Source organism: Gigantopelta aegis, chromosome 10 (genome assembly GCF_016097555.1).
Source record: "Gigantopelta aegis isolate Gae_Host chromosome 10, Gae_host_genome, whole genome shotgun sequence".
Classification (NCBI taxonomy): Eukaryota; Metazoa; Mollusca; class Gastropoda; order Neomphalida; family Peltospiridae; genus Gigantopelta; species Gigantopelta aegis.
This window is the reverse complement of record NC_054708.1, coordinates 12,104,386-12,130,790: the sequence shown is the minus strand read 5'-3', so window position 1 is coordinate 12,130,790 and position 26,405 is coordinate 12,104,386. Positions and strand designations below refer to the sequence as shown.

At 34.9% G+C, this 26,405-nt stretch overlaps 2 protein-coding genes across 3 annotated transcripts in view; one reads left to right on the top strand and one right to left on the bottom strand.

The window, feature by feature from the left end:
- Positions 1-6,806, bottom strand: part of LOC121384237 (helicase POLQ-like) — a 28,853-nt gene extending 22,047 nt beyond the window's left edge. The window contains exons 1-3 of the mRNA XM_041514525.1: positions 6,672-6,806; positions 5,622-5,854; positions 2,907-2,962 (exon numbers count right to left, since the gene is read on the bottom strand). Coding sequence (XP_041370459.1) covers positions 2,907-2,962; positions 5,622-5,823 — 258 coding nt within the window. The 5' untranslated portion in view covers positions 5,824-5,854; positions 6,672-6,806. The remainder of the gene's footprint in view (positions 1-2,906; positions 2,963-5,621; positions 5,855-6,671) is intronic.
- A 278-nt stretch (positions 6,807-7,084) lies between these two features.
- LOC121384112 lies at positions 7,085-25,419 on the top strand. 2 transcript variants are annotated; one of them, XM_041514346.1, is made up of 16 exons: positions 7,085-7,166; positions 8,427-8,561; positions 9,050-9,127; positions 9,729-9,912; positions 10,642-10,718; positions 12,065-12,221; positions 12,612-12,676; positions 14,011-14,136; positions 16,413-16,484; positions 17,470-17,499; positions 18,443-18,645; positions 20,556-20,825; positions 21,810-21,879; positions 22,515-22,703; positions 24,035-24,360; positions 25,081-25,419. In XM_041514346.1, the coding sequence occupies exons 1-16, from the start codon at positions 7,107-7,109 to the stop codon at positions 25,112-25,114; spliced, it is 2,076 nt and encodes a 691-aa protein (XP_041370280.1). In that variant the 5' UTR covers positions 7,085-7,106; the 3' UTR covers positions 25,115-25,419. The 2 variants fall into 2 exon arrangements, with proteins under 2 accessions (XP_041370280.1, XP_041370281.1); XM_041514347.1 differs by lacking the exon at positions 17,470-17,499.
- The last annotated feature ends 986 nt before the right edge of the window (positions 25,420-26,405 follow it).

Below are 26,405 nucleotides of genomic sequence, written 5' to 3'. Positions count from 1 at the left end.
GCACTTTTTTGTAGGCAAAATAAGGAGTATGTCTTTTCTCAGTCTACCAACACACACAAAAATATGGTAACCAAACTACTCCCTGCCCCCCCCCCCCCCTTTTTGTTGTTGTAAGGGTGTAGTGCCGAGCGGCCGCCCTCCTTTAATTTTCACCAAGCGAGAACACTGATTAGATTGCTAATATTTTATGCAGAAATATATATTTGATATTTAATTACAATCGTTAAAATGTCTCTGTTACTCGATAACATCTTAAAAATTACAGCAAACTCAGGAATGTCCCTTTAATAATATTCAGAAATGGATTTCAAGTTATTTTATTCTAATTACAGCTTAAAGGAGCTCAATCACGGATTTAGTGGGCCTTGTTATTAATATGCATTATAAATGAAACTTACATTCATTTGGAATACCAAACCTAGTTATTGTATGATCCAAAATATTTTAATGATCTACAATCAAGGGAATTCCATGATATGCTTCATTTTTAAAATTTGGAACTCTTCTTGTGATAAGACATGAAAAATACCCAAAAAAACAGACTCGTAGTGATGAGGCTATATATACAACAACCGTATAATGTATTTTTGGATTTTATATAAACGATCGCCGTGTATAGAGACTTGGCAAATGAGGGCCGGCTATATACATGGCAAATAATAAAAAATATATTATTTCATGACGAAAATAACTGCGAATACGCTGAAATAAAATAATAAAAAGTCGGAACATGAACTCACCATTTATTATTATTATTATTACGTGCGTGTGCAAATTACATGTATTTTGACTGGTTCGCAAAGTGGGATTTCGGTTTTAATGTATAGCATAAAAAAATACAGTGTACTGTTGCATGTTTTGTCGTCCAAAGGTTGGCTAATTATTACTTAACCCAGTTGAATCAAGTTTTACGTGCAGGGACAAGTTCAGCCTGCCATTTGTGCGTGTGCACGCACGTTAATCTTGCATTTTTATAGCCAAAACTCCTCCAGATAAAACACCGCCCCTCCACCCCCAAAAAGTAGTAGTAGGCTAATAATAATAATAATAATTAATTATAGTAATAATAATAGTAATAGGAATAATAATTGTGTATTATTATTATTATTATTATTACATGCATTATAATGTTGGTAAAATCACGTCGCGGTGGGGTGGGTGGGGGCTTTTGTTACAAAAACATTACATAAATTTAGAGGGGGACCCGCGAGTGGTCTCAGCTTTAGTAGTAGCCAATAAAAAAATGTATTTTGAGTTTCATTGCCCCTTGCAATTTAGAGCATTTGAAATGTGACTAATACAGCAAAATAACCTGTTAGTCATATTTATTTACGGTAAAATTTAAGTTTTTACAAAATTTACGTAAGCAGCCTCAAAATTGCAATCAGTGAAAAATTATTAAGTTCAAGCCCTGTTGTTAGTTTGTGTACTGTCCGTAGTTAGTTTCTTTCAGTTAATCTACCTCAGCTGCTGATAATTTGTAATTGTTATTTTTATTTATTTATTTATTTATTTATTCTTCATCATCATCATCATCATCATCATCATCATCATAAATAATTTTTTGTTGGTACTGTAGGGACAATATGATGCTATTCATATATGTATGGAAAACGTACACAAAAGGGTCCGTTAAATTCATATACTCCCCCACCCCCTCCTCTGTTCAGAAAATGCACTGTTCGTACAGTACTTAGTATGTATTCCTCCTGTTCCAGATGGTTCAGTAATATGGATCAATCAAATACATGTACTTATTTACCGCCTATATACATTTTTGCTGTGAATATAGCCAGCACTCGTTAGTGGAGGCTATAGACACGGCCTTCGTATATATAGTCACATCGTATATAAACACCATCTAGTTCAGAGTATTCTTTAAAAATGTAACAATTCCTATCCCAAGTCAGCTGTTATGGCATATTTTGTATAATAATGAATATGACAAGGTGGAAAATGACGGTGTTTATGATCCAGATGTTTAGAGTTTTTCGCGTATGACTAATGGTAAATTTACCTATAGATGCAAAGGCCTAAATAGTCGGGATTGTCGACATTTAACATGCTGCTGTTACTAAAATAAATTAATGTATAAGCTTATTATCATTCAGTAAATGCTTTTATTATTTTTTAATAACTTATTTTCATTGGGGTTCTTTTGTAGGGTTTTTTCCATTTACCAGAGGACGGTCAAATGTTCTCGTTACACGAGCTTGGTAAATCGTTTTAGCACTGCGGTTATTCAGGAAATGCCTGTCACGTGACTCAAAATAACACGTCACACCTCTGCTCTCCAAATAGCCATTATTTTTCTCAGAATTATGGACCGTACCCATAATTCATTATTTTTATAAAATATCAATAATAAGTGTGATATGGTGGTTATGTAGATGGTTCAATAAAGTACTTTTAGGTACAAATCAAATGTATATATTGTCATATAATACCTTGATGGGTCAATAATTAGGTCAACCATCTGTGAGAGAGCGCGTTTAACATTCCATTGATTATGAGGTGAAATGTTTTGAGGTTAGAAGATTTGTACTTAATTTGGGCACACCCTTTGTCGCCTCAGCTTTGGTGCAATCTAAAGCACTGCATGTACACATACATGTACCAGTGTGTCATTTACTAGTCAAAATGTATTAACAGTCTGAGCTAATAATATCCAAAACAATTATCAGCATCTGCTAAATTAAACTAGAAATGGCTGTTTTCTATATATATTTTTTGTTTTACATTAGTTTTATTTAAGTTTAATCTGGGGTAGGCAAGTGATTTCAGAGGAACGTTTTAGGTCACAAATAACTTTTACACTAAACATGTGAACTAAATTATTAAATAAAACAACGATATCACATACATTTTAAGCACCCGCATATGTGTAGTATTAATAATTTTCTCACCAGTTTTTGAGTAGCAGGCTTTGTCCATCTTCTGTCACATCCTGGTGAATTTGAAGCTGAAAGTAAAACAAGCAAACAAAAAATAATGATTTCTGACAAATCATTCAACAACCTACATGTGTGCACATGTAACTGACTATACTATACTGGATGTACATGCATGTAAATTTAGTTCATAAATATTCACAAATTTCTATACTTGATCTACTAAGTCAGTATTTGATTTTTTATCTGTTCCAGAATTGATTACAAAGGGGAGGTGGGAGACACTGAAATTATTATATAATTGGTGGGCCTGTTGCAAGGTTTCCTTTGTGCATACTTGGTTTAAATAAAAAAAAGATAATATAAAAACATTGTCTCCCACTTTCCCCATGTGCTAATTTTTAACAACCTTAATGTCATAATGAAGAAAACAAAATCTAAAATAAACAGTAACAATTAACAAATATGTTTATATATTTATTAAATGTTAAATTTTAAAATAAATGCATCTTGACAGTTTTGACTGCTTTCTTTCTTTGTCAGTTTATTAAGAATGTGTATTTTTAAAACTCAGTTGAATTTCCTATTCTAATTGGACCTACATATACATTTTAGCTTGAGCTCTTACATATATAAAAAAAACCTGTGCACACTAAACTATGTTACAGTTAGCAATGTACATAAATGTAGCATTGACCATCATCATCAGAAATAAAAATAGGAAAATAAAGAAATACTCAGCTCACTATAATTTACTGTATGGCTATTTGCAGAGTATGACAAATATTTTGAAAAGTCACTAGCCACAGGGCTAGTGGGTTTGTGAAAACCACTAGCCCACCAAGATAAAGCACTAGCCCAAATTCCTGATCAATTATAACTGGATTTTTATATAATTTTTTTAACATTACACTTTTACGAGTATAACAATAAAATAAAACAAACACTTAAATCATGTTGTAACTTTGTCGTGTTGTACGTTTGGTCTTTTGTCAAGTGTGATCCATCGTCATTATCCAATTTTCGCTTTTGTCCTCCCCCCGGGGAAAAATAATTGAGCAAACTCTTGGTTGGTATCTAAAGACACTACCAAAATAATTAAATTTAAATGAGGGTACGACAGTGTGACACACGGTAATAGATGGTTCAGTTTATTTGGTTATATATTTAGGGCCTTCTATTTATGTCGCCAGGAACGATAATGCCAATTGCTCAAATACAGGGCATATCCAGTGTCAGACCGATATCAAAAGAATATAACGGCGACATCTAATCCGTTGTTAATTGATGAACAAAAAGGTATTATCTTGTATCGGCAGCTGTGACATATTATCCAAACCGCTACACGTAATAGGCCAAGCCGAGTCATTGCATATGCGGTTACCATTAAAGTAAATTGTTTTCCTGATTGGCGATAACCACATGTCAGTGAAGTGTTAAATTAGAAAACAATAGGTAAATAAAACAAACACTGAAATTCAAAGCATTGCTGGGGTTTACTGTCGCGATTGGTGATTTCCAAGTTCTTAGCCTAAAACATATGTGTGAGATTAACTACCACGTGACGTGTCTAACCAATCAAAACATGCATGTCATTAGACTTATTTCCTGTGCCAGAAACTTGAAAGGTAAACAATGCATGCTGCAACTGTGACGATGTAGAGATAGCATGTTACTTCAGTTTGCAGACCTAGCTCAAGTGGATTATTATTATATACTGATTGCGTTGTTGATATTATTCGATGACAAACGTCACAATCAAATTTATTAAACAAAATTTCAGCCGAAAGAAAAAGAAAAAAGAAAGAAAAAAAAACACGATTGAGTGATAACGAGAGGAGGGGGGAAACCACTAGCCTGCAGGGCTAGTGGTTTTGCATTTCTCACTAGCCCGAACTTAAAAACCACTAGCCACGGGCATCTGGCTAGCAGATTTGTCGAACTCTGTATTTGCTATATAGCGTATATGGTCATTTCGACACTACATCAAACATGTATGACAAAGAGCTACACCTTAAGTTAAGCCTTGCCCGGAATAAGTAGTTTTGGACCTACATGTAGTTCATATAAATTTTCTAACAACTTGTCAGCTGAAACAAGTGACGGTAAAAAATTATTTTATTTAGGACAAAAAGTTGATATCATTTATTTATTAATTTAATGCTGCTATATGTTTAACAGTTTGGTTTTAATTAAGTGGACATTTTGCTGCCAAATGAGATAAGGAGAGACAACTCAAATATCACTTAACTTACAATACAAAAATTTGGGTTGGAAAAGCCAGTGCTTGAAATAGGAAGTAAAATATGACCTGTTGTTATCATTTTTAAATAGCAGGTCAAAATGAAATATGTCCTGTTGAAAAAAAACACAGCCTGGTGAAAATAAAAACAGCACACAGTGATGGATGGGTTTGGAATAGTGTGTGAGAAATTAAGACCTCTGATATGTATTTTAAAGAATTATGGAATTAAAATATAACTGAATCACTAACTACATAGCAGATAAGATAATTGTACTTAAATATATATCCGTCTCGTAAAATGACCTGTGATTTTTTTTGTGGTTTTAGCAGGTGAATTTCTATTGCACCTGCTAGGTCCAAAAAATGGACTGCTTTCACTGGCCGCTATTTCAAGCCCTGAAAGATCATTTCAGATGGAACAAATGAAAGTGTCAATGTGGAGCTCTACAGAGTTGAAATAAATTTAAATGATATATTCAACTTACTCCTTTTATTTCCAGGACAAAAGGAATTTCTAAACCAAGTGTCAGCTTCTTGAGATTTCTTTCCTTCAGACACAGCCTCCTGCAGCATCGATGTAGAGGTCGGTTTCTTTGCCAATCCACTATCAGACATATAGCTCGAGTTTCGTTTTCGACCTCTTGGAATTTTACGAGTTGGTCCATCATCATCTTTTGTTTTCATCATATATGTTCACCATTTACAGTCTTGTCTTGTCCTGAAAAGAAAGAGCACAATATATAAATGTACCTAGTCAAGAATGTTACAGAATGTTTCGTGGAATAGCATCATTATTTGAATAACAAATAATTCATACATATAATAATAAACTTGTTCATGATGCTTCTATTAAAACTTTCAATGAAAAATTGTTATTGGAATTTGTTTGTACATAATTATGAATGAATCTGTGTTAAAAAAAAAAAAGAAGGCGTACGAGTCCGGTGTTTAGAACGTTGCCATGCGTGTTAGCTGAAATTGTCTGCCAGCGTAATTGTCTGCTAGAATCCGCTTGGTAAAGTCAGACTTTTTTCCTTTAATTCAAAGTGAAGATCGTTTCTAAGTAAGTATTTCTTGGTCTCAGTGAGCTCGAAATAGATCACAATATACGATTAGGGTGGGGAAATATGATGGTAATCGTTATTTTGACCGCAATTTCGTTCCGAGCAAAATTCCAGAAACTGCTAATGGCGGAATGGCTAGGCCAGGTAAACCTTGTTGTTGTGCTTGCACGCGAGGTTTATCTTGGTGAACTAGGGTTAGGCTTAGAATTAGGGATAAGAAAATCATACAAAAATTAAAACTGGCAATGGGTGAGAAAAGGCATTGGGTTGTGAACTCAGTATCTCTACCAGCTATTAGTCCGATAACTTAACCATTACAACAACAAGATCAGTAGAATGGGAAAGCGAATGCAATTTTAAATAAACTTTAATTAGTTTAAATTTATTTTTAAATCTACCGCCATTAATTCACAGGTCATCGATTTAATTTCTTTAAAACAAAGCAAAATCAAATTTTGCAATGTTTCTTACCGACCAGTTAGGCCTATAATGCAATAAACGACCATGAAACGTATGCATAATTTGGTGTAACAATCTGCATTTTGCTTCTAACAATCATCTTGTGATCAGCTTTCGATTTCGTTTACAAAAGAAAAGCTAAAAAACGGTAACGAGGGTAACATCAGCCCATGATAGATTCCTACGGAAGTGCATATTTTATTATGGGATGTCACTGAATTATCGCTCGCAGCACCATACCTAAGAAAATATTAGTATTAATTATCTATCGAAGTGTTTTAGATATTCGATATGTAACAAGTTGAAACATTTTGAAGTATTTGTATTTGATTTAATTAGTGTTACTTGGTGATTTTGTCACCCCGGGATTATATTATTATTACACCGGTACGGATGTTTCCCGTCAAGAACGTTAAATTAGACACTGCAAGTTATTTTTCAGTGCGCATGCGACTTTGCATGGCGGTACATTTCAATGTTGTCGTTTTATTTGGGCCACCTTTTTCGGTAATAGCAATTTAAGTATTATATAGCATATGTGAGATATCATTTTATAATGTCACTGCATTATTAACTCAGTTTTTGTGACCAATCATAAATGTACCTCAACGGGGACTTTTCAATTAACTTGAAGAACCACATACACGACATTTCCAATAAAAAGTAAATAACAGTTAACTAGAAAAGTTAAAGTTTGTTTGTTTAGCGACACCACAAGATGAGAGAAGATCTGTTGCATGTTTTAAGGAAACTTTAAATGCACCATCCCACAGACAGGATAGCACATACCTTGGCCTTTAATATACCAGTCACGGTGCACTGGCTGGAATGAGAAATAGCCCAATGGGCCCACCGATGTGATCGATCCCAGACCGGCCATAGTTAACTAGAAATAAATCAAATTTATTAGTTTTTATTAGCATATTTTTATATTTAGTTTATATTTATGTTTAGTAATATACATAGGCTACAGGTATCCATGTAGCCCGAGTACTCAGACTGTAAGAGAGCTAGACGGACATTTGGACATAAACACTCTCTCATTACAGTCAGAGACCAAGCTATGTATTTTTTTGGCAATTCCCGACAACCAAAAAGTTGGCAAAGATTTCCACTCTAATACCACAACAATCCTATGTTTGACGTCAAATACCTTTACATCGATCATTTTCGAGTTCACTAATTAAAAAAATCCACATATTAATCACTAATACACATAGTACAGAAAGAAATCCGACAGCACCCACATTCAGCTACGCTTCGTGACATTCCGTCGCAAGAATTACAAAGCTCGGTGACCTATTTCGTGACGTAGATCACGTGATCGCCCACTGGGCGATTCCGCCTAGTAGACGGAATGGCTGAGTGGGCGATCATGTGACGCAATGTCACGATATAGGTTGGCGAACTTAGAATTCTGCTGTCCGGAGTTTGCCGAAGCTTAGCTGAATGTGGGTGCTGTCGGGTTTCTTTCTGTAGTGTGTGTATTAGTGATTAATATGTGTGGATTTTTTTTAATCAATTAACTCGAAAATGATCGATGTAAAAGTGTTTAACGTCAAACATAGGATTGTTGTGATATTAGAGCGGAAATCTTTGGCAACTTTTTCGTTGTCGGGAATTGCCAAAAAAATACATAGCTTGGTCTCTGACTGTAATGAGAGCGTGTTTATGTCCAAATGTCCGTCGAGCTCTCTTACAGTCAGAGTACTCGGGCTAGTATCCATGCACCTATAGCATTATTATTGTTTTGTATTTCCATTCCAGGGGAAAACAAGGCATTGTCTAAAGAAATATGTATCAGCAGGCTTCGAAAGAATCTGTCCCACAGAACTTTTTTTGGCCAATAAAAATCTTGGAATGAGAGACATTTCAGTTCAAATCTCAAGATTGCTGGAAAAGGTAAAAGCTAACTAAAGTAAATGATAAAGCTAGACGGAGAGTGTGAAAGAGAGAGAGAGAGAGGGATCACATACATTCAGATGACACAAGAAGGAAGGAATGTTTTATTTAACGACACATTTTAATTTTGATTATATGGCATTGGAATATTACAGACGGACGAAGAAATTTTTTTCAGGACAAAACAAATGAATGATACACTATGGGACTAGTTGACAGGGCTGTGCTCCACACTTGCTCTCTGCCAGGTAATCATTCTCCATTCGGGGTCGTACACTTAGGAGACACACCAATAATCACACCCTTGAAGTAGGTGAACTCTGCATGTGTATGTGGCCTTACACACCTCCCCACTAAATCTGGCAGTGCACTCACTCTGGGTTGGATCTGGTACTGGAATGAAAACAACAATATGCATGCACAATTTTTAATACAAATGGGTGCAATTATTATTATTATTATTTTTTTCTATCATCATTTTTTTTCAGGGAAAGAAGGTTGTCATTGATGATGAAAATTCTTCTGTCAAGACAAGAAAATCATACATCAATTTTATAAGAAGAAAGGTAACTTAAATCTGAAGATGTCTACATCATATTATGATACACACTGACAACAGCTGGTGTTTTATTTAGTAGATGTGTCAAATGGAACTTTAAAGATACAGATTGACGGACAGATAAATTAATGTATTATTATTATCCGAACATGACTGCAGTAAGAAATTCAGAAATGAATTATATTAATATTCCCAAGTAAGTGGCATAAATTTTATATAGCTCTGTATTATTAGAAATGGAGGTACCGTACTTAAAAACTTAAATAATGGTTCATCAATGACTGCAAAAGCTTTCTCATACTGGTACCATACCTGGAAATGTATTAAGAAGACATATGGCTTCACAAACCAGTTCCAATGTCTATAAATATTTTACTTGGTGATCATGAATTCGTTACAGTCTGTCTCTAGAGTCTTAGTCTTTAATGTCATGGTAACACCATACAAATTAAATGTGTGTGACATCATTATGGAGATTTGTGTCTGTACTCAAAAGTTTTATAAGCATGGGCTCAGTATGCTATCTGGTAAATAAGTCTCATATTAAAAGTGTCTTATCTTTTTGGTTGATTTGCATTATAAAGATTTGATTTGATTGTTACTTGTAGTTTCCAAGAAGCAAGTTTCAGTTAGTGAAGTTATGTCCCTTAGGGGGCTATTTCCAGTGCATGTGGAGTCGTGAGTTTGTGCTTGCATCAAGTTGTGATGTGAAAAACATTTGTAAAGACCATCACATTGCCAAGTGGTACGATAAAGATGACCCTGACAGCTGTTCTTTCAACAACACTTATGGTAATATTATTTTTGTGTCTTTTCATTATATTAGCACCAGGCATGAAAGTTTGTACCATTTTCTTTAATTCTAGCTAGGTGTCTCACCATTTAGAATTGCATGTATGCTGTACCACTATATTAAAAAGTTTACAGATGTTTTCTGGAACATAAATGTGTGTGAATATGTACTACAGTGACACCTCTGAAAACAGGACACCCATAGCATCTATGTAAAAACGTGATAAATGTTCAGTTTTGTTGGAATTTGGTTTATGGAGGTCAAGTTTTCTGGGTTTATGGCCACAAAATAAATGTTAGCATTCAGGGATTGATGAATCAACATTTACAGGTACACGTAATTGCCGTCGCTGAGGTATAAATTGCCATAGGTTGGGGACATCGCCGACAGTACAAAAGTGCCATCGGTAAAGCTCCTCAATGATGGAAAAATGTTTACGTCTGGTGTACATTATTATCTGCCAGTATATAACATTAGTATATTTAAAATATGTCTACATACAGCAAAATAACCTTTCAGTCATCTGTTTTCTTCAAAAGTGTCTCTTTTTTTAAATTGCCATGCTCAGGCTTTAAATTGCCGTAGGTGGTTTCACCCACAGCAGTTTTGTTTTAAATTGCCATGGGAGACAAATTCTTAAGTTTGAGCCTTGCGATGGGACATTGTCCAGGGGAAAACTTTGGTTAATGTTAAATTATTGTGACTCTAAATTTGCTCCTTTTTTTTAGTTGACGAGCCGGATGCTAGTGAAGGGTTTTGCATTGATGATGAAGAGTCATTTTTAACAGCAGTGACTCCCGTTAAGGTAAAGCAGGCTTGCAGTGTGTTCATACCTCTATACAATGGCCACTTAAATATTCTACAGAAGTCACCCTTTTTTAGGAAGTAGTCTGTTTATTTTTCTCTGTGTACAGGTGCAGATTTAGGTGAGGTCAGTTAATTTTTGGTTGGGTTTGGTGTGAGGGATGTTGTTTATCAACACCACTCATCTACAGTTCATTAAAAAAAAAACATTTTAAATGGAAAAATGATATGGGAATCATTTTTTTTTTCATTTAAAAGGAAAATCGATCTTGGTACCCCTCCCCATTGTATATCATGTATAATAACAGGTTACTAAGAGGCTGTATAAGAATCTCTTATTTTGAAATATTTCATCTGCTGTGCTTTTATGATCATCTCAATTTGGACTTTCAAATGAACCAAGTGTTTATTACATTGTCTGCATGTAGGCATCACAATAAGTCATTTAACGACACACTGAACACATTTTTATTTACGGTTATATGGCGTCAGACATATGGTTAATGACCACACAGATATAGAGAGGAAACCTGCTGTCGCCATTTCATGGGCTACTCTTTTTGATTACAGAAGCAGCAAGGGATCTTTTATATGCACCATCCCACAGGCAAGGTAGTACATACCACAGCCTTTGATATACCAGTCGTGATGCACTGGCTGGAATGAGAAATAGCCCAATGGGCCCACTGATGGGGATCGATCCCAGACCGACCGTGCATCAAGGGAGTGTTGTACCACTGAGCCCCCAAAACGTTAAGAACGGTACTTCGTTCTCCACAATTATTATTTTTTTCAATAAAAGCACCTAAATCTAAATTTTTATCAGTTGTATGCTGTTTAATTATAAATTACACACAGATGTATTAGCACAATGAGAATTACAAAGTATCAGCATATTTGTAAAGGGATTATAAATGTGTGGTGACCTATAATTTATAGTAACCTCTATATGATTTACTGGGGTGAGACTTAGCCCAGTGGTAAAGCACTCGCTTGATGCACGGTCAGTCTAGGATAGATGCCCGTCAGTGGGCTCATTGGGCTATTAACTGTTCCAGCCAGTGCTCCACGACTAATATATCAATGGTCATGGTATGTGCTATCCTGTCTGTGGGATGGTGCATATAAAAGATCCCTTGCTGCTAATGGAAATATGTAGAGGATTTCCTCTCTAAAACTATATGTCAAATTACCAAATGTTTGACATCCAATAGCTGATGATTAATAAATTAATGTGCTCTAGTGATGTCGTTAAACAAAACAAACTTTAACTATATGGGTTACCAGGCACGATGCTTATTTTGATGCCTGTGTTTGATTTGTCTGATGAGAAATTGTTACTTTCAGTTTGAAGTGCCAGCATTGTTTCTTCAGTGGGAGGGTGTGTCTCCAGATGATGACCCTCGCCCTATAGACAGAATATCAGCCGTTTGTAAACAATGGGAGGCAGCAAATCCATGTGGCCGCATATTTATTATATGCGATGGCCAGAATGTTTCTAAGGGTAAGCATCTTTGGTTGTTAACTAATTTGGAATCCTGTTGTCTTGTGACTACCAAAACAGATGTGCGATGCCAAACAGGGGCGTAGCATGATCTGGACCTGGGAGGGGTCGAATATGAACCAAGTGGACCCTTTTTCTATTTTGTTTAAACCCATATGTTTTAGTTCTGAAAGCGGACAATTTGTTTCAGCGGGAGGGGGTTATCCGAACCCCTTCCCCAGCCTACGCCTCTGCTAAATTGTTTTTGAAGACTTATTAAGGAACTACGTTGTCATATATCATTACTGATTAGTTTTTTTTCTTTAGTAAAAGATATTTAGGGGATGTTTTATTCACTAGTACTAAAATTGATAACAAAAACAGTGTAATAAATTTAGTCTTCTATTTCAGGTTTGGTAAATGTCCACGATGAAGAATCTTCTGTTAAAACATTTTCAAAACAGCTTGTCTTCGAGGTAATAGTAACAGGATTTGAGTAATATAAATATGTTGTATTTGTACATTATTAAGCCTTTCACAGGACTACAATATAACGGACAAAAGTTTGTTTTGTTTTGGGTTTTTGGTTTTTTTTTCAGTTACCAGATGGAAAGAAGGAAGGAATGTTTTATTTAATGCCACACCACTCAACACATTTTATTTATGGTTATATGGCGTCAGACATATGGTTATGGACCACACAGATATAGAGAGAGGAAACCTGCTGTCGCCACTTCATGGGCTACTCTTTTTGATTATCAGCAAGGGATCTTTTATATGCACCATCCCACAGACAGGATAGTACATACCACGGCTTCTGTTACACCAGTTTTGGAGTACTGGCTGGAACGAGAAATAGCCCAATAGGGCCACCGACGGGAATCGATCCTAAACTGATCGCACATCGAGTGAATGCTTTACCACAATTACCAGATGGAGACCTGTTGAGATCGATACTTATATCTATGCACAGCACTTTACACTGTGTTTTTATTTTATTTGTAGAATTTTTATATTGATTTTGATCATGAATTCTTTTATAGCCCACCCAATAATTCTGAATAAAAAATATTATGAACCCCCCTAAAAACTGGTGCTTTGTGTCCTCCACCTCGGTCTTCCTACCCACCCACCCACCCCCAGTGTCTACTTGCTTCCGCTATGAGTGCAATAGCCAATGTATTTTTGTGGACAAGGGTGTCGTTAAACATTCATTAATTTATTGTTGAGGTTTGTAACAAATTGGCATCTAACACAGTAAAGGAAATAAGGAGGATAAGACATTTTCCCTCTCAACTAGATGTATTTATCAATAATGGCAGTACCGGTAGTTTAAAACATACTAAGATTTTTCTTATATTTGTAGGTGCCTATTCCATAGTGTGTGTTTCATCTGTACCATGCCCATGTAATGAATTATGATTTCTATATTAATTTTGTAGATGTATATCCCAGTTAATGTATTTCATCTGTACCATGCCCATGTAATGAATTATGATTTCTATATCTGTAGGTGTCTATTCCAGTGTATATGTTTCATCTGTGCCATGTCCATGTAATAAATTATGATTTCTGTATCTCTAGATGCCTATTCCAGTGTATATGTTTCATCTGTACCATGTCCATGTAATAAATTATGATTTCTGTATCTCTAGATGCCTATTCCAGTGTATAGGTTTCATCTGTACCATGTCCATGTAATAAATTATGATTTCTGTATCTCTAGATGCCTATTCCAGTGTATATGTTTCATCTATACCATTCCCATATGGTTCATATATACCATAAATTATGATTTCTATATTCGTAGGTTCCTATCCCAGTGTATGTATTTCAGCTGCACCAGCCAATAGATGTAGGTAGATTTTGTAGTCCGCCAAATCCCGGCATGCTTGCTTACCTCCAGAAACGCCACTGTCTCGACTTACACAGCAGGGTACAGCATTTAACATAATTGTCTGGAATTATATTTTAATATAATAATCATGATTTTAATGGCCATTTGTACCTTTGCAATAACCAGTAACCTTTTGAGTTTTATCAAATGAATATTAACTGATACGTCTACTGTAATAATAATGGTATGTACAAAGTTATATGTTACAATAAGTCTACTGTGATAATAATAGTATTCAATTTATATGTTTAAATTAGTATACTGTGATAATAATAGTATTCAAAGTTATATGTTTAAATTAGTCTACTGTGATAATAATAGTATACAAAGTTATATATTTAAATTAGTCTACTGTGATAATAATAGTATTCAATTTATATGTTTAAATTAGTATACTGTGATAATAATAGTATACAAAGTTAGATGTTTAAATTAGTCTACTATGATGATAATAATAGTATTCAAAGTTATATGTTTATATTAGTCTACTGTGATAATAATAGTATACAAAGTTATATGTTTAAATTAGTCTACTGTGATAATAATAGTTGTCATGGGGATTCTATAATACCCGTAACTGAATGAAACACGGTTATCAAAATATCTCTCCTAACTGTATGTCTATTAGATCTCTCTGTAACAGGCGGTATATACCCGCTTTGGCTCGTCTCTAGGTATGATCAGATATACGATCTTATATAAAGTATATATTATTATAGCATGTTTAGTTCACTAGAAAACACAACAAAAACACAATACACTTTGGAATCTGTATTAACCTACGCTGACAAATGTACTGCCGCAGTAGTTAATTAATAACAACAATAATAACAACCCAGAACTGATCACTTAATTAGTTAATCTCTAGGTGTCTAGTTTACACAATATGCTAATCACTTCACCGTGACACAACACCCACACGTGTGATAATTGAGAAACGCTTCTAGGAGAACTTAATTAATAAAGGAATTACAGCTCTATTCCTAACTGGTTAATTTTTAATTAACCCTTACTACTCGTTCAGTAACCGTGTAACACAGAATTAATACTGGTACCTATCACAATAAAGACAATAACCTACAGTTTACCTAGGTCCTCTAGGATGACTGGCTAAGCTTTATATTACCAAATACTCGTATAAATATAGAACAGTAAGACTACGATTTACTTCGTCAGATGACCGAAGACCCTGTCTAAATAATATTGGTATAATACAGTATTAAAATATTTAAAGTCACATCAATCACATCAAGGTTATACAACAGAGCAGAAATAATATATTTACCAAAGTCCAAACGGACTAACGTTCCCTGGGAGCCGTCCTTTTTGCTTCTCCTCATAACTCTAAAACACTAGCTATTTATTATAAATCGAATATCGCCTGGGGGTACATCGCGGCACCCAATCTTATCATCTGATATTCCACCTCTCCCAGAGTCGGTATATTTTTCTCTGATCGTCAGACTGGCTGTCGCCATCGTCGCCACATCACGGTTGTAAAAACCGCACTCGCAGAGGTATTACGTAACTACTCGCCACATGGCCTCCGCACCTGGCTAAGTGTGTACGGTCGTGCAGAGGTATTACGTAACCAAGTGCACACGACCCTCTAAAACAATTAACATCGCCACAGGCGAAAAGATAATTAAGAGCATGTACCGTCACAAGTATTCAATTTATATGTTTAAATTAGTCTACTGTGATAATAATAGTATTCAAAGTTATATGTTTAAATTAGTCTACTGTGATAATAATAGTATACAAAGTTAGATGTTTAAATTAGTCTACTGTGATAATAATAGTATTCAATTTATATGTTTAAATTAGTCTACTGTGATAATAATAGTATTCAAAGTTATATGTTTAAATTAGTCTACTGTGATGATAATAATAGTATTCAAAGTTATATGTTTATATTAGTCTACTGTGATAATAATAGTATGCAAAGTTATATGTTTAAATTAGTCTACTGTGATAATAATAGTATTCAATTTATATGTTTAAATTAGTCTACTGTGATAATAATAGTATTCAAAGTTATATGTTTAAATTAGTCTACTGTGATAATAATAGTATACAAAGTTATATGTTTAAATTAGTCTACTGTGATAATAACAGTATTCAAAGTTATATGTTTAAATAAGTCTACCATCATGATAAAAATGGTATACAAAGTTATATGAAAAACATTACCGTGTAGGTTATATTTTTTAATAAATGAACAATTAAAATCTACCCAATATGTAATAAAATTATTCAAATTGTTTTTTCTTTAAGTATGATGCATTATTTAAGACCAGACATTTACTTTTCAGTCAACACTCTACCTGTATGATTCTTCTGGTCATAAGAATATGGCAGAAAAAGCAGGTGTTCGACATATCAAGGTAAATTTATATATTAAATATCTGTGTTAGTGCTTTAGGTTAATTAGACAAGTTGTAGTTTTATTGTCCTTCAGTGCAAGGCTAGCTCTGGGTCAGTAGAAAATTTTGCCAAATTATCTATTATAATTGCAAAAACCCAGTTATTTTACAAGTAACAAAATGTCAATTATTACATGAAATTATTTCACCAAATTAAAATAAAATTCGCCAATTGTTTTTGAAATTCGCAGTTGACGAATTTGGCAAGTGCCAGAGCTAGCCTTGATCAGTGGAGGACTGTTTATTTAATACTTTCAGATCTCTTACTGGAAAGAATTTTCTTTTAGCCAATTTTCACATATGTAGAGCATTTCCTAGAAAATTATTAAAATGTGACTAATGTAAAGAAAATTTAAAATCTAAAATTAAAACTACATGTAGCTAATTTGTATAAATATTATAAATAATTGACAACATTTTATTTATTCTTATTCATTTTAGCTGCACTGAGTTAATTTTATTGATAAAAAAAAAATACTTTTATCAAAGCTGGGATGCTATTACTATCATATTATGATGTAATAATAATTTAGGTATGTTTTCAGAATTTAGTTCACTATGAATAAATTTGCATGAAGCTATCAAATCATCTGGATAATTAGCCAATTGCTATCATTGTAGCATAATTTGTCCATTTTTAACTGTTACAGCAACTTTAGTTTCCACACATTTTAAATAAATGTACAGGCTTAAATTTTAATATTAGTTCTTCTCTTATATTGCTATTATACTGCAAACATGTATTACAGTATTAATGAATCACTTTGAAAAAGCCACTTAAAATGGTAGTGCAAAGATAATATACAGAATTTTCAAGTCTTGTAAAGTTTCTTTTGGATGTCAGTATACATTTATATTTAAGTAATGACCTTTTGTTACCATCTCACCTTTCTTTTTCAACTTTATCCTTAATTATATTACTGGGGTTTTTCTTCTTTTTTGTCAGCTTGAAAGAGCTTGTCAGCATCCAAAGCTGGTAGGTAGATTTGATCCAGTGTTCTCTAGGCTCCGTATTCATAAACATAAAGTAACCATCTTGAGTTTTCCGATGCCATATAACCGTAAATAAAATGAGTTGAGTGTGTCATTAAATAAAACATTTCCTTCCTTTCTGTTTTGAGTTTGTTACATTGTAACATGTTAACGACTAACAGATCCTTTTTGATGACTAAAATTACATATTTATTTTCCTGTTTAGAATATCAATATCTGTAGAAATAGTGTTTGTTGTTGGCTTAATGTCTGTAGTAGCTTAAATACATTTATGAATAAGAAGCCAACCCTCTCCACCATGTTTCGTATGGTTCTGCACATCGCCTGAAATTTGACCTGTCCAGGATGTTTGATGGTTACTTTTGTCAGTATTGGCTGACACCTTTTAACCATCTGCTCTTTGTTACCAGCTATCAATCCCTTCCTGTGGATATACCCATTTGAATGTTTCCCATATATCAAAGGCTGTGGTTTATGTTGTACTCTCTCAGGGGTGGGAATTCTCCTCGGATCAGCTGTTTTCCTATCATGGAACATTGCATTTCCTCACATTTTAATCGTCCTTTCCTCCAAAATGTGTCAGATGGCACAGATTTTAACCTAGGATTTAAATAATTTCTGGGACCCCTCTAGATTTCCTCTTTTTTACAGTTCACCAATTCCCACCCCTGACTCTCTCAGTCTTAAACATGAGTAAGATCATTCTCTTGAAATGGTTCTAGATGAGCAATCGCAGAAAGTTTCAAATAAAATGTCTTAAAATTGTTATTGCAGGCCTTCCTAAAACTTTCCAGTCAAGTGTGGAGGGCAGCAGGTGTGATTACTCGCCTTTCCTGTCAGATGAATACTGTGTCTGATATAGTGCATATAAAATAACCCTTGCTGCCAGTCAGTAATGAATAAAAATGTTCTTTTCAACTGTCAAGGTTGTCACTGGACATGCTGCCAAGGTGCCCACCATCCCGCCAATGCTGCAAACTCTGGTTCTTGAGAGCGAGGGCGATGACAGAACTCCGGAAATTCCTCTCTATGACGTCATTGGAGAATTTAGAAATAATTATGTAGTACAAGATCTTCCCTGTGGTAGACGGGAGTTCCTCTTTGCCGAAGATACAAGCATGATTGAAAGGTGTGTCACAGTTCACTGATGGGTGTATCATGCTGTAAATATCACTTGTTTTGTTTAAAGGGACATTTCTGAGTTTGCTGCACTGTAAGATGCTTCCAAAAAATAAAATATTTCTACGATTAAATTTACATATTAAATATATTTTCTTGTTTAGAATATCAGTGTATGTATATTCAATGTGTTTCTGGTCATCTTAATATTTGTAAGAAGCCTAAAATGGATTTTGTCTTCAAATAATTTCATACGTACGAAAAAATATATTTTAGGAAATAAAATGAAATTTAACCTAGTACAAATAGTAGTATGATCAGAAACACGTTTAATATGCAGCCACTAATATTTTATGCATAAAAATATATTTGACATGTAATTACAATTGTTAAAAAGTCTGTTAGTCGATAACATCTTAAAAATTTCAGCAAACTCAGGAATGTCCCTTTAAGTCTACTTGTGTATTACAGAATTAACTATTCATCCATCCATGAAAATGTACAGTTGTATTATAGTTTGAGTAATTGGTTAATTTTAGTGATAAATGGAGAGGTTACAAATGGAGCCTTTGGTGATGCTTCTACAATTATTATTATTTGTTAAATGTATTTACTTACTAGTAGTATTATATTAATTTTGCCCCTGCAGTGAGTCTCCGATTTAAAAAGTAAATCTCTGTCCATACAGAAAGGAAGGAAATGGTTTATTTAACGACGCACTCTACACATTTTATTTACGGTTATAAAGTTTGTTTTATTTAACGACGCCACTAGAGCACATTGATTTTTTATCTTATCATCGGCTATTGGACGTCAAACATATGGTCATTCTGACACTGTTTTTTAGAGGAAACCCGCTGTCACCACATAGGCTACTCTTTTACAACAGGCAGCAAGGGATCTTTTATTGCACTTCCCATAGGCAAGATTGCACAAACCATGGCCTTTGTTGAACCAGTTATGGATCACTGGTCGGTGCAAGTGGTTTACACCTACCCATTGAGTCTTGCGGAGCACTCACTCAGGGTTTGGAGTCGGTATCTGGATTAAAAATCCCATGCCTCGACTGGGATCCGAACCCAGTACCTACCAGCCTGTAGACCGATGGCCAAACTACGATGCCACTGAGGCCGGTTTACGGTTATATGACGTCAGACATATGGTTAAGGACCACACAGATACTGAGAGAGGAAACCCGCTGTCACCACTTCATGGGCTACTCTTTCCAATTAGCAGGAAGGGATCTTTTATATGCACCATCCCATAGACAAAATAGCACATACCACGGCCTTTGATGTACCAGTCATGGTGCACTGGCTGGAGCGAGAAATAACCCAATGGGCCCACCGACGGGGATCGATCCCAAACTGACCGTGCATACAGAAAGTGATTTCAGAAAAGCCTCTTTGTAAAGTGGTTTAAAGTATTTTGTAAAATATTTAAGAGATGACAAGAAGGCAGTCAGTGACCACAGTGTTATTCATTGAGCTCACTGCAATGAGCATTAGAGTAATTACTAAGAATCTGTGCACTGGTTGACTATTTCTCATTCCAGCCAGTGCTCCACAACTGATATAAGAAAGGCCATGGTACATACTATCCTGTCTGGGATGCTGCATATAAAAGATCCCATGCTGTTAATCAGAAAGTGTAAAACATGGCATTGCAGCAGCGAGTTTCCTCTCATTATCTGTATGGTCCTTAACAATTAGTATGTCCTACATCATATAACCATAATTAAAATGTGTTGAGTGGATCGTTAAATAAAATATTCCTTCTTTCTTCCTTCCATGCACTGCATAGTTAGTTTTAAATTAAATATCAATGAATATAGAATGGCAAGTTTAGTTATTTCATAGGGTCGGTTTACAAGACATGTTCTTAGTCATAGTTTTACATCACTCTAGTGATTTCTTTCAGATATCAAACCCTGTATTCTGAAAATGCCACACCATTGGCAGAAACAGACAGCAGAATTGAGAAACTGAGGTTGAAACTTGCCACAAAGCGTACGTTACAATTGTCATATCTCCAAGATATGCAGCCATCGTCGACAGATTCAGAATCGGCATCGACAAAGACCGCATCGTCACGAGACCTGCCGAAATGGATGCTGGGAAAGAGAAAGTCTGGTTCAGTTTCAAGTCTCCAGAGGAGTGATAGCACTAGTTCAACAGAAGTCAAGAGCAGGTAAAACTACAGGCGGATAAACTTTAAATTAAAGATTAAACAGATTTTGTTTTGCAATAGAATTAGGATTGACATGCATTAATATTTACTTTGACAAATTCTGAATCATACTTTGTTTATCACTTACTATAAATCAATAATTAAAATGTAATTATCACACCATGATACACAGAGGCCTAGCTTGAGATTTTCAGGTGGTACGCAGACTTTTTCGGCGATGGAATAAAACATAGAACATACACGCATTTACATCATATGTTTTAATTTTTTTTTAAATTGTAATCTCAGGTGGTATGCAGCTGTGTACCTGCATATATGGAAGCTAGGCCCCTGATACATCTAATTCCCTGTTATTGTAGTATCAGTTTATATACAGGTAATAAAAACAATTCAGATACTTGTCTAAGAAGGAAGGAATGGTACATACCATGACCTTTGTTACTTAGTGGGCGTGTTCATTTGAGGTGAACCCTGTAACATGCCAGGAGGATATTGTCAACATGTTTGCTGTCTGTTCACCCTGACAGCTCCATCTAGCCGCCAACAGTCAACTTGCCAAATTTTGTGGATTCTCTATTTCATAAGATTTGATAGAAGAATCTCGAGTTTTACTGAACATGACTGTTTACACAGTGTGCAGGCACATTACAGTTTGCACATTCCCGAGTTATTTATGCAAAGAGTATATGTGGGATTGATTAATGTGTAGTTATTTAGCACAAATAAATAAAAAAAATAAAAAAATATGACTTTTGTCACTATGATATATGACCATTAAGTTTTTTTCTACAAGAACCACATATACCACTGTAAAAGTTCTCCAATATGTATCATTTCATTTCCAACATCTACTCTGGGGTGTCATTAAACATTCATTCATTCCAACATCTACTAACATTTAATAATATATCTTTAATAATCCTGAGAAGTATTTAAATAGATCAAAATGTAATGCAATGTATATACAGTGTTTACATTTTTCAGAAAAAGAACAACAGTGTATTTGATGACAGAAAAGGAGCTAGTTGAGTGTGCAAAAGAAGTTCTAAAACAGGTAACGATAATTGTGAATTACTTAGTATTTATTTCATCATCGGCCTGTCTTTCAATTATCATCACACTGTTACAATTTCCTCCATTATCAATATGGAGCTTTCAACTACATTATAGTTTAAGAACACCACACAGGTGGAAATAATAGCGAGGACAAATAATGGCCTCTTCATAACTGGATAAACCGGCCTCGGTGATGTCGTGGTTAACCCATCTAACCTAAGGCTGGTAGGTACAGGGTTCACACCCAGTACTAGCTTCCACCGAGAGCGAGTTTAACAGCTCAAGTTGCAAGGCCACCACACTGACTTCTCTCTCATTAACACCTCTAATAACTAACTACTAACCCATTGTCCTGGACAGATAGCTGAGGTGTGAGCCCAGGACAGCATGCTTGAACCATAATTGGATATAAGCACGTGAATGTAGTATAAACATAAACAGCTGGCCATACAAATACTGGTAAATGCCAAATGTCAGGTTGAAATATGTTTTTTGTATAGGGTTGATGCCCAATATGCCATTTCTGTATATATATATTTCTTGATTCAAGATCTAATGTAAGCTATTCGAAATGTATATATGACTGTATGAGAGACTGTTGCGATTGTTTTTGTGGGTTTTTTCTCTTTTTAGGCTGGAAGGGAAGATATTTTACAAAGGATTGAAAATGAAAAGAACATTAGAGAAGATTTTGAGGAAAGTAAAAAGAAACCATCAAACGAAGAAAATGAATTTGATGCTGATATTTCAACATTAATACCAGAAGCTGCAAGTCCGCATCGGATGGAAAATACTTCGAGTAAAGTTTCTCTGGACAGTGTGGTGAGCAACAATGAGATTTTGTTGTTGCTGTTGTCGATTTGTTAATTGTTTTTGGGAGGGGTTGGGGTTTTTTGGTACATGTATGTAATAAATAATTAACATATACATCTTTTTCCACTGATCCACTAGTTTGTATGCATCATGTTCACCTGTCTGCTCCTAGGGGGCGGGATCTGGCTTGGTCAGTGGAGTGCTCGCCTGTGGTGCTTGCGTTTTAGGATCAAATCACCTTAGTGGACCCATTTTCGGATTGTTTCCCCCCCCCCCCCATTTCAATCAGTGCACCATGAATGGTACATCAAAGGACATGGCATGTTCTTTCCCGTCTGTGGGAAAATGCATATAAAAGATCACTTGCTGCCAATGGAAAATTGTAGCGGGTTTCTTTGAAGGATGTCAAAATTAATGTTTGAAATTCAATAGCCAATGATTAATAAATCAATGTGCTCTAGTGGGATCATTAACCAAAACAATCTTTAATTTTTAACTGTCTGTGTCCATCAAGACCCATCGATTTTCTCTTTTCTTAGTCATCCTGTCTGTAGAAAAGGGCATATAAAAGATCCCTTGCTGCGAATGAAAAAATGTGGTGGGTTTTTACTGAAGACTACGTGTTGAAATTACCAATTGTTTATCATCCAATAACCAATGATTAACTACCTATATTATAATCACTATGCTGTAGTTGTGTTGTTAAACAAAAACCACTTGAACTTTTTAACTTTTAAGTCCATTCATTCACCTGATTAAATCTTTAAATTTGGTTATATACCAGTCTGTATTCATCCATCTATCTTTCTTTCTCACAGTGTGGGATTAATACCTCCACCAGGGAACTCCATAATAATGGGAGTCGCAGGACATAGCCCAGTGGTAAAGCGCTCGCTTGATGCACAGTCGGTTTAGGATTGATCCCCATCGGTGGGTCCATTGGGCTATTTCTCATTCCAGCCAGTGTTCCACAACTGGTGTAACAAAGCCTGTGGTATGTACTATCCTGTCTGTGGGATGGTGCATATAAAAGATCTCTTGCTGCTAATCGAAGAGAGTAGCCCATGAAGTGGGCTAATCGAAGAGAGTAGCCCATGAAGTGGCGACACCAGGTTTCCTCTTTCTATATCTATGTGGTCTTTAACCATATGTCTGATGCCATATAACCATAAATAAAATGTGTTGAGTGCGTCATTAAATAAAACATTTCCTTCCTTCCATAATAATGGGAATGGAATAATAAAACCGGTCTGAATTTTTGTGGAAAGGCAGCCAATAATTGTTTAAATATAAAGCAGATATATGAGTCTTAAAATAAGATTAATTTTCTTTTATAACAGGAAGGAAAAGTTCAGGTGAAAAAGTCAGAAATGGAAAGAGAACAATGTGTAAAAGAATTACCTGATAAAGACATAGTAGTAATAACTCAAGAGGATGGGAATATTAGTAATACACTATCACAACTTTGCACCAGTGAAAGTCTAACAGCAGCTGGAGAAGTGAAAGTCTATGGTAAACGGCGAACTGGAAGTAATAGTGTTAAGCCCAGTGATGATGTAAGATCTAGTACTGTGTGTACCAACTTGGGTGACATTGGAGCGATGTTGGACGCACTATTTGATGACCAGACACAAAGAAAAGAAAAAGTGACCCCCAAAAAGCAAAGGTAATGACAAAATTGTTCACAAGTTGCCCCAATAGGGTTTGTAACATCTTATTTTACCATAAACTGTCGCAGAGTTTGCTGTAATTTTTAAGATGTTATTGACTAACAGAGACTTTTTAACAATTGTAATTATAGATCAAATATATTTTTCTGCGTAAAATATCAGTGGCTGTATATTAAACTTTTTTCCGATAGTTCTATTATTTGTACTGGGTTAAATTTTATTTCCTAAAATATTTTTTTTTTCGTACGTGGGTTAAATTTCATGTTATTTCCTAAAACATTTTTTTTCATACATATGAAATTATTTGAAGACAAAATCCAGTTTGGGCTTCTTACAAATATTAAGACGACCAGAAATACATTGAATACACAAACACTGAAAAACAAGAAAATATATTTAATATGTAAGTTTAATCGTAGAATCAGAAACATGTTAAATGCAGCAAACTCAAGAATGTCACTTTAAGAGTTTATGCTGCATTTTGGTAGTCATTCCTGGGAAGTGGTTGATCTCCTAGCCCCCATTTTTAGTCTACTGGGTTATTTCTTTCAGAAGAACAACTATAACAAAGGATTATTTCTGGCATTCACTTGTTTGTGAAGTCAAAACATAATGCAACCGTATTACTGTCATATAAATTAGCTGTGTTACTGTTAATGCAAATTTACTTACAATTTACACAATCTGCATTTTAATCATTTTTGATATTTTTGCAGATTCAATCTCCGGAATGACAGTGATGACACTTGATCAGTGCATGTGTTAAACTGGACAGAAGAGAGCTACTATAGGCCGTATGAAGAGTGATGTTCATTCTTGGCTTGTTTACTTAAAACTCTGCTGGCTCTGAGTAACATGTTAAATCTCATCTCCATCATGAGGAGAGTTCTAGGATTAATTACAGCGAAACACATTGCTGCTTGTAAACTGTCAGAACACTTGTTTGGGAGACATCTTCAGATAACATGACTAATGTTAGCAAGGTTTTTTTAACCCTCATAAACTTGATGTTTATGTCCTGCTTACTGGGTATAATAAAGTTAAGTGATATACTGGTTAAGCAGTCGGCCTTAAGACTTGTACGTACCTGGTTCATGGTCGAGTACGAGCTTCATACAAAAAGTGAATTTTAACATCTCAATAAGGATGTGTAATACTACTACAACTAAATTTTGACCAATGATTACCTCATCCCTGGTGGATGGCATAAACACTTGGAGGTGTGCATTTAGGACATCCTGCTTGAATCTTAAGTGGATTTAATACAGGTAGTACTAAACCAAATAACATCCGGCCGGGTCAAAGTTCAAAGTGCATCCAACAAGTTCATGCCACAAGTCCTGCCATTGGTAATAAATGTGAATGTGTTGTTAAAAAAAAAAAAAAAAAAAAAAAACTTTTTTATTTCATCGAGTACCACTGTCAAGTAGTCTTGTGCTTGAAACATATACAGAGTACCTGTAAAACAAATACTCAAATTGTGCGAAACTCCGGGTATTGTAAAAAGATCAGGTTATATTGAAAATGAGCCATGAAAGGTACCATTTTCTTCAGTAATACTTTTTACAGGGCTTCTAGAATTTTTACAAATTCCACTAGCTATGGGATCAGTGATTTTACAAATTTATTAGCCATGAATAAAAATTCACTTGCCCTACTTTACTTTAATACAATTTTACTAATTATTAATAATCGGATATGTCACCTAAAGAGGGAGATAGAGGTTAAAAACACTAACATTAAGTGGTGGTGGTGGTAGGGGTAGGATATTCATATTTACAAAATAGATAACTGCAACATTTCACTAAAACAAATTCACTAGCCATCGGGCATGGCAATAGTAGTTATTTACTAGCCAACATTGAATATGACTAGCCATGGGAGTGGGGCTACCATAATCTAGAAGGCCTGCTTTTTAGTAGGGGTTGTAGTACTGGTTGATATATTGCATATAATGTTTTTAAATACAAACTCCTGGTCGACAATGGGATTTTATTTGGTGTTGTACAACCTATAGGATAAAAATATTAAAATAAGCAAT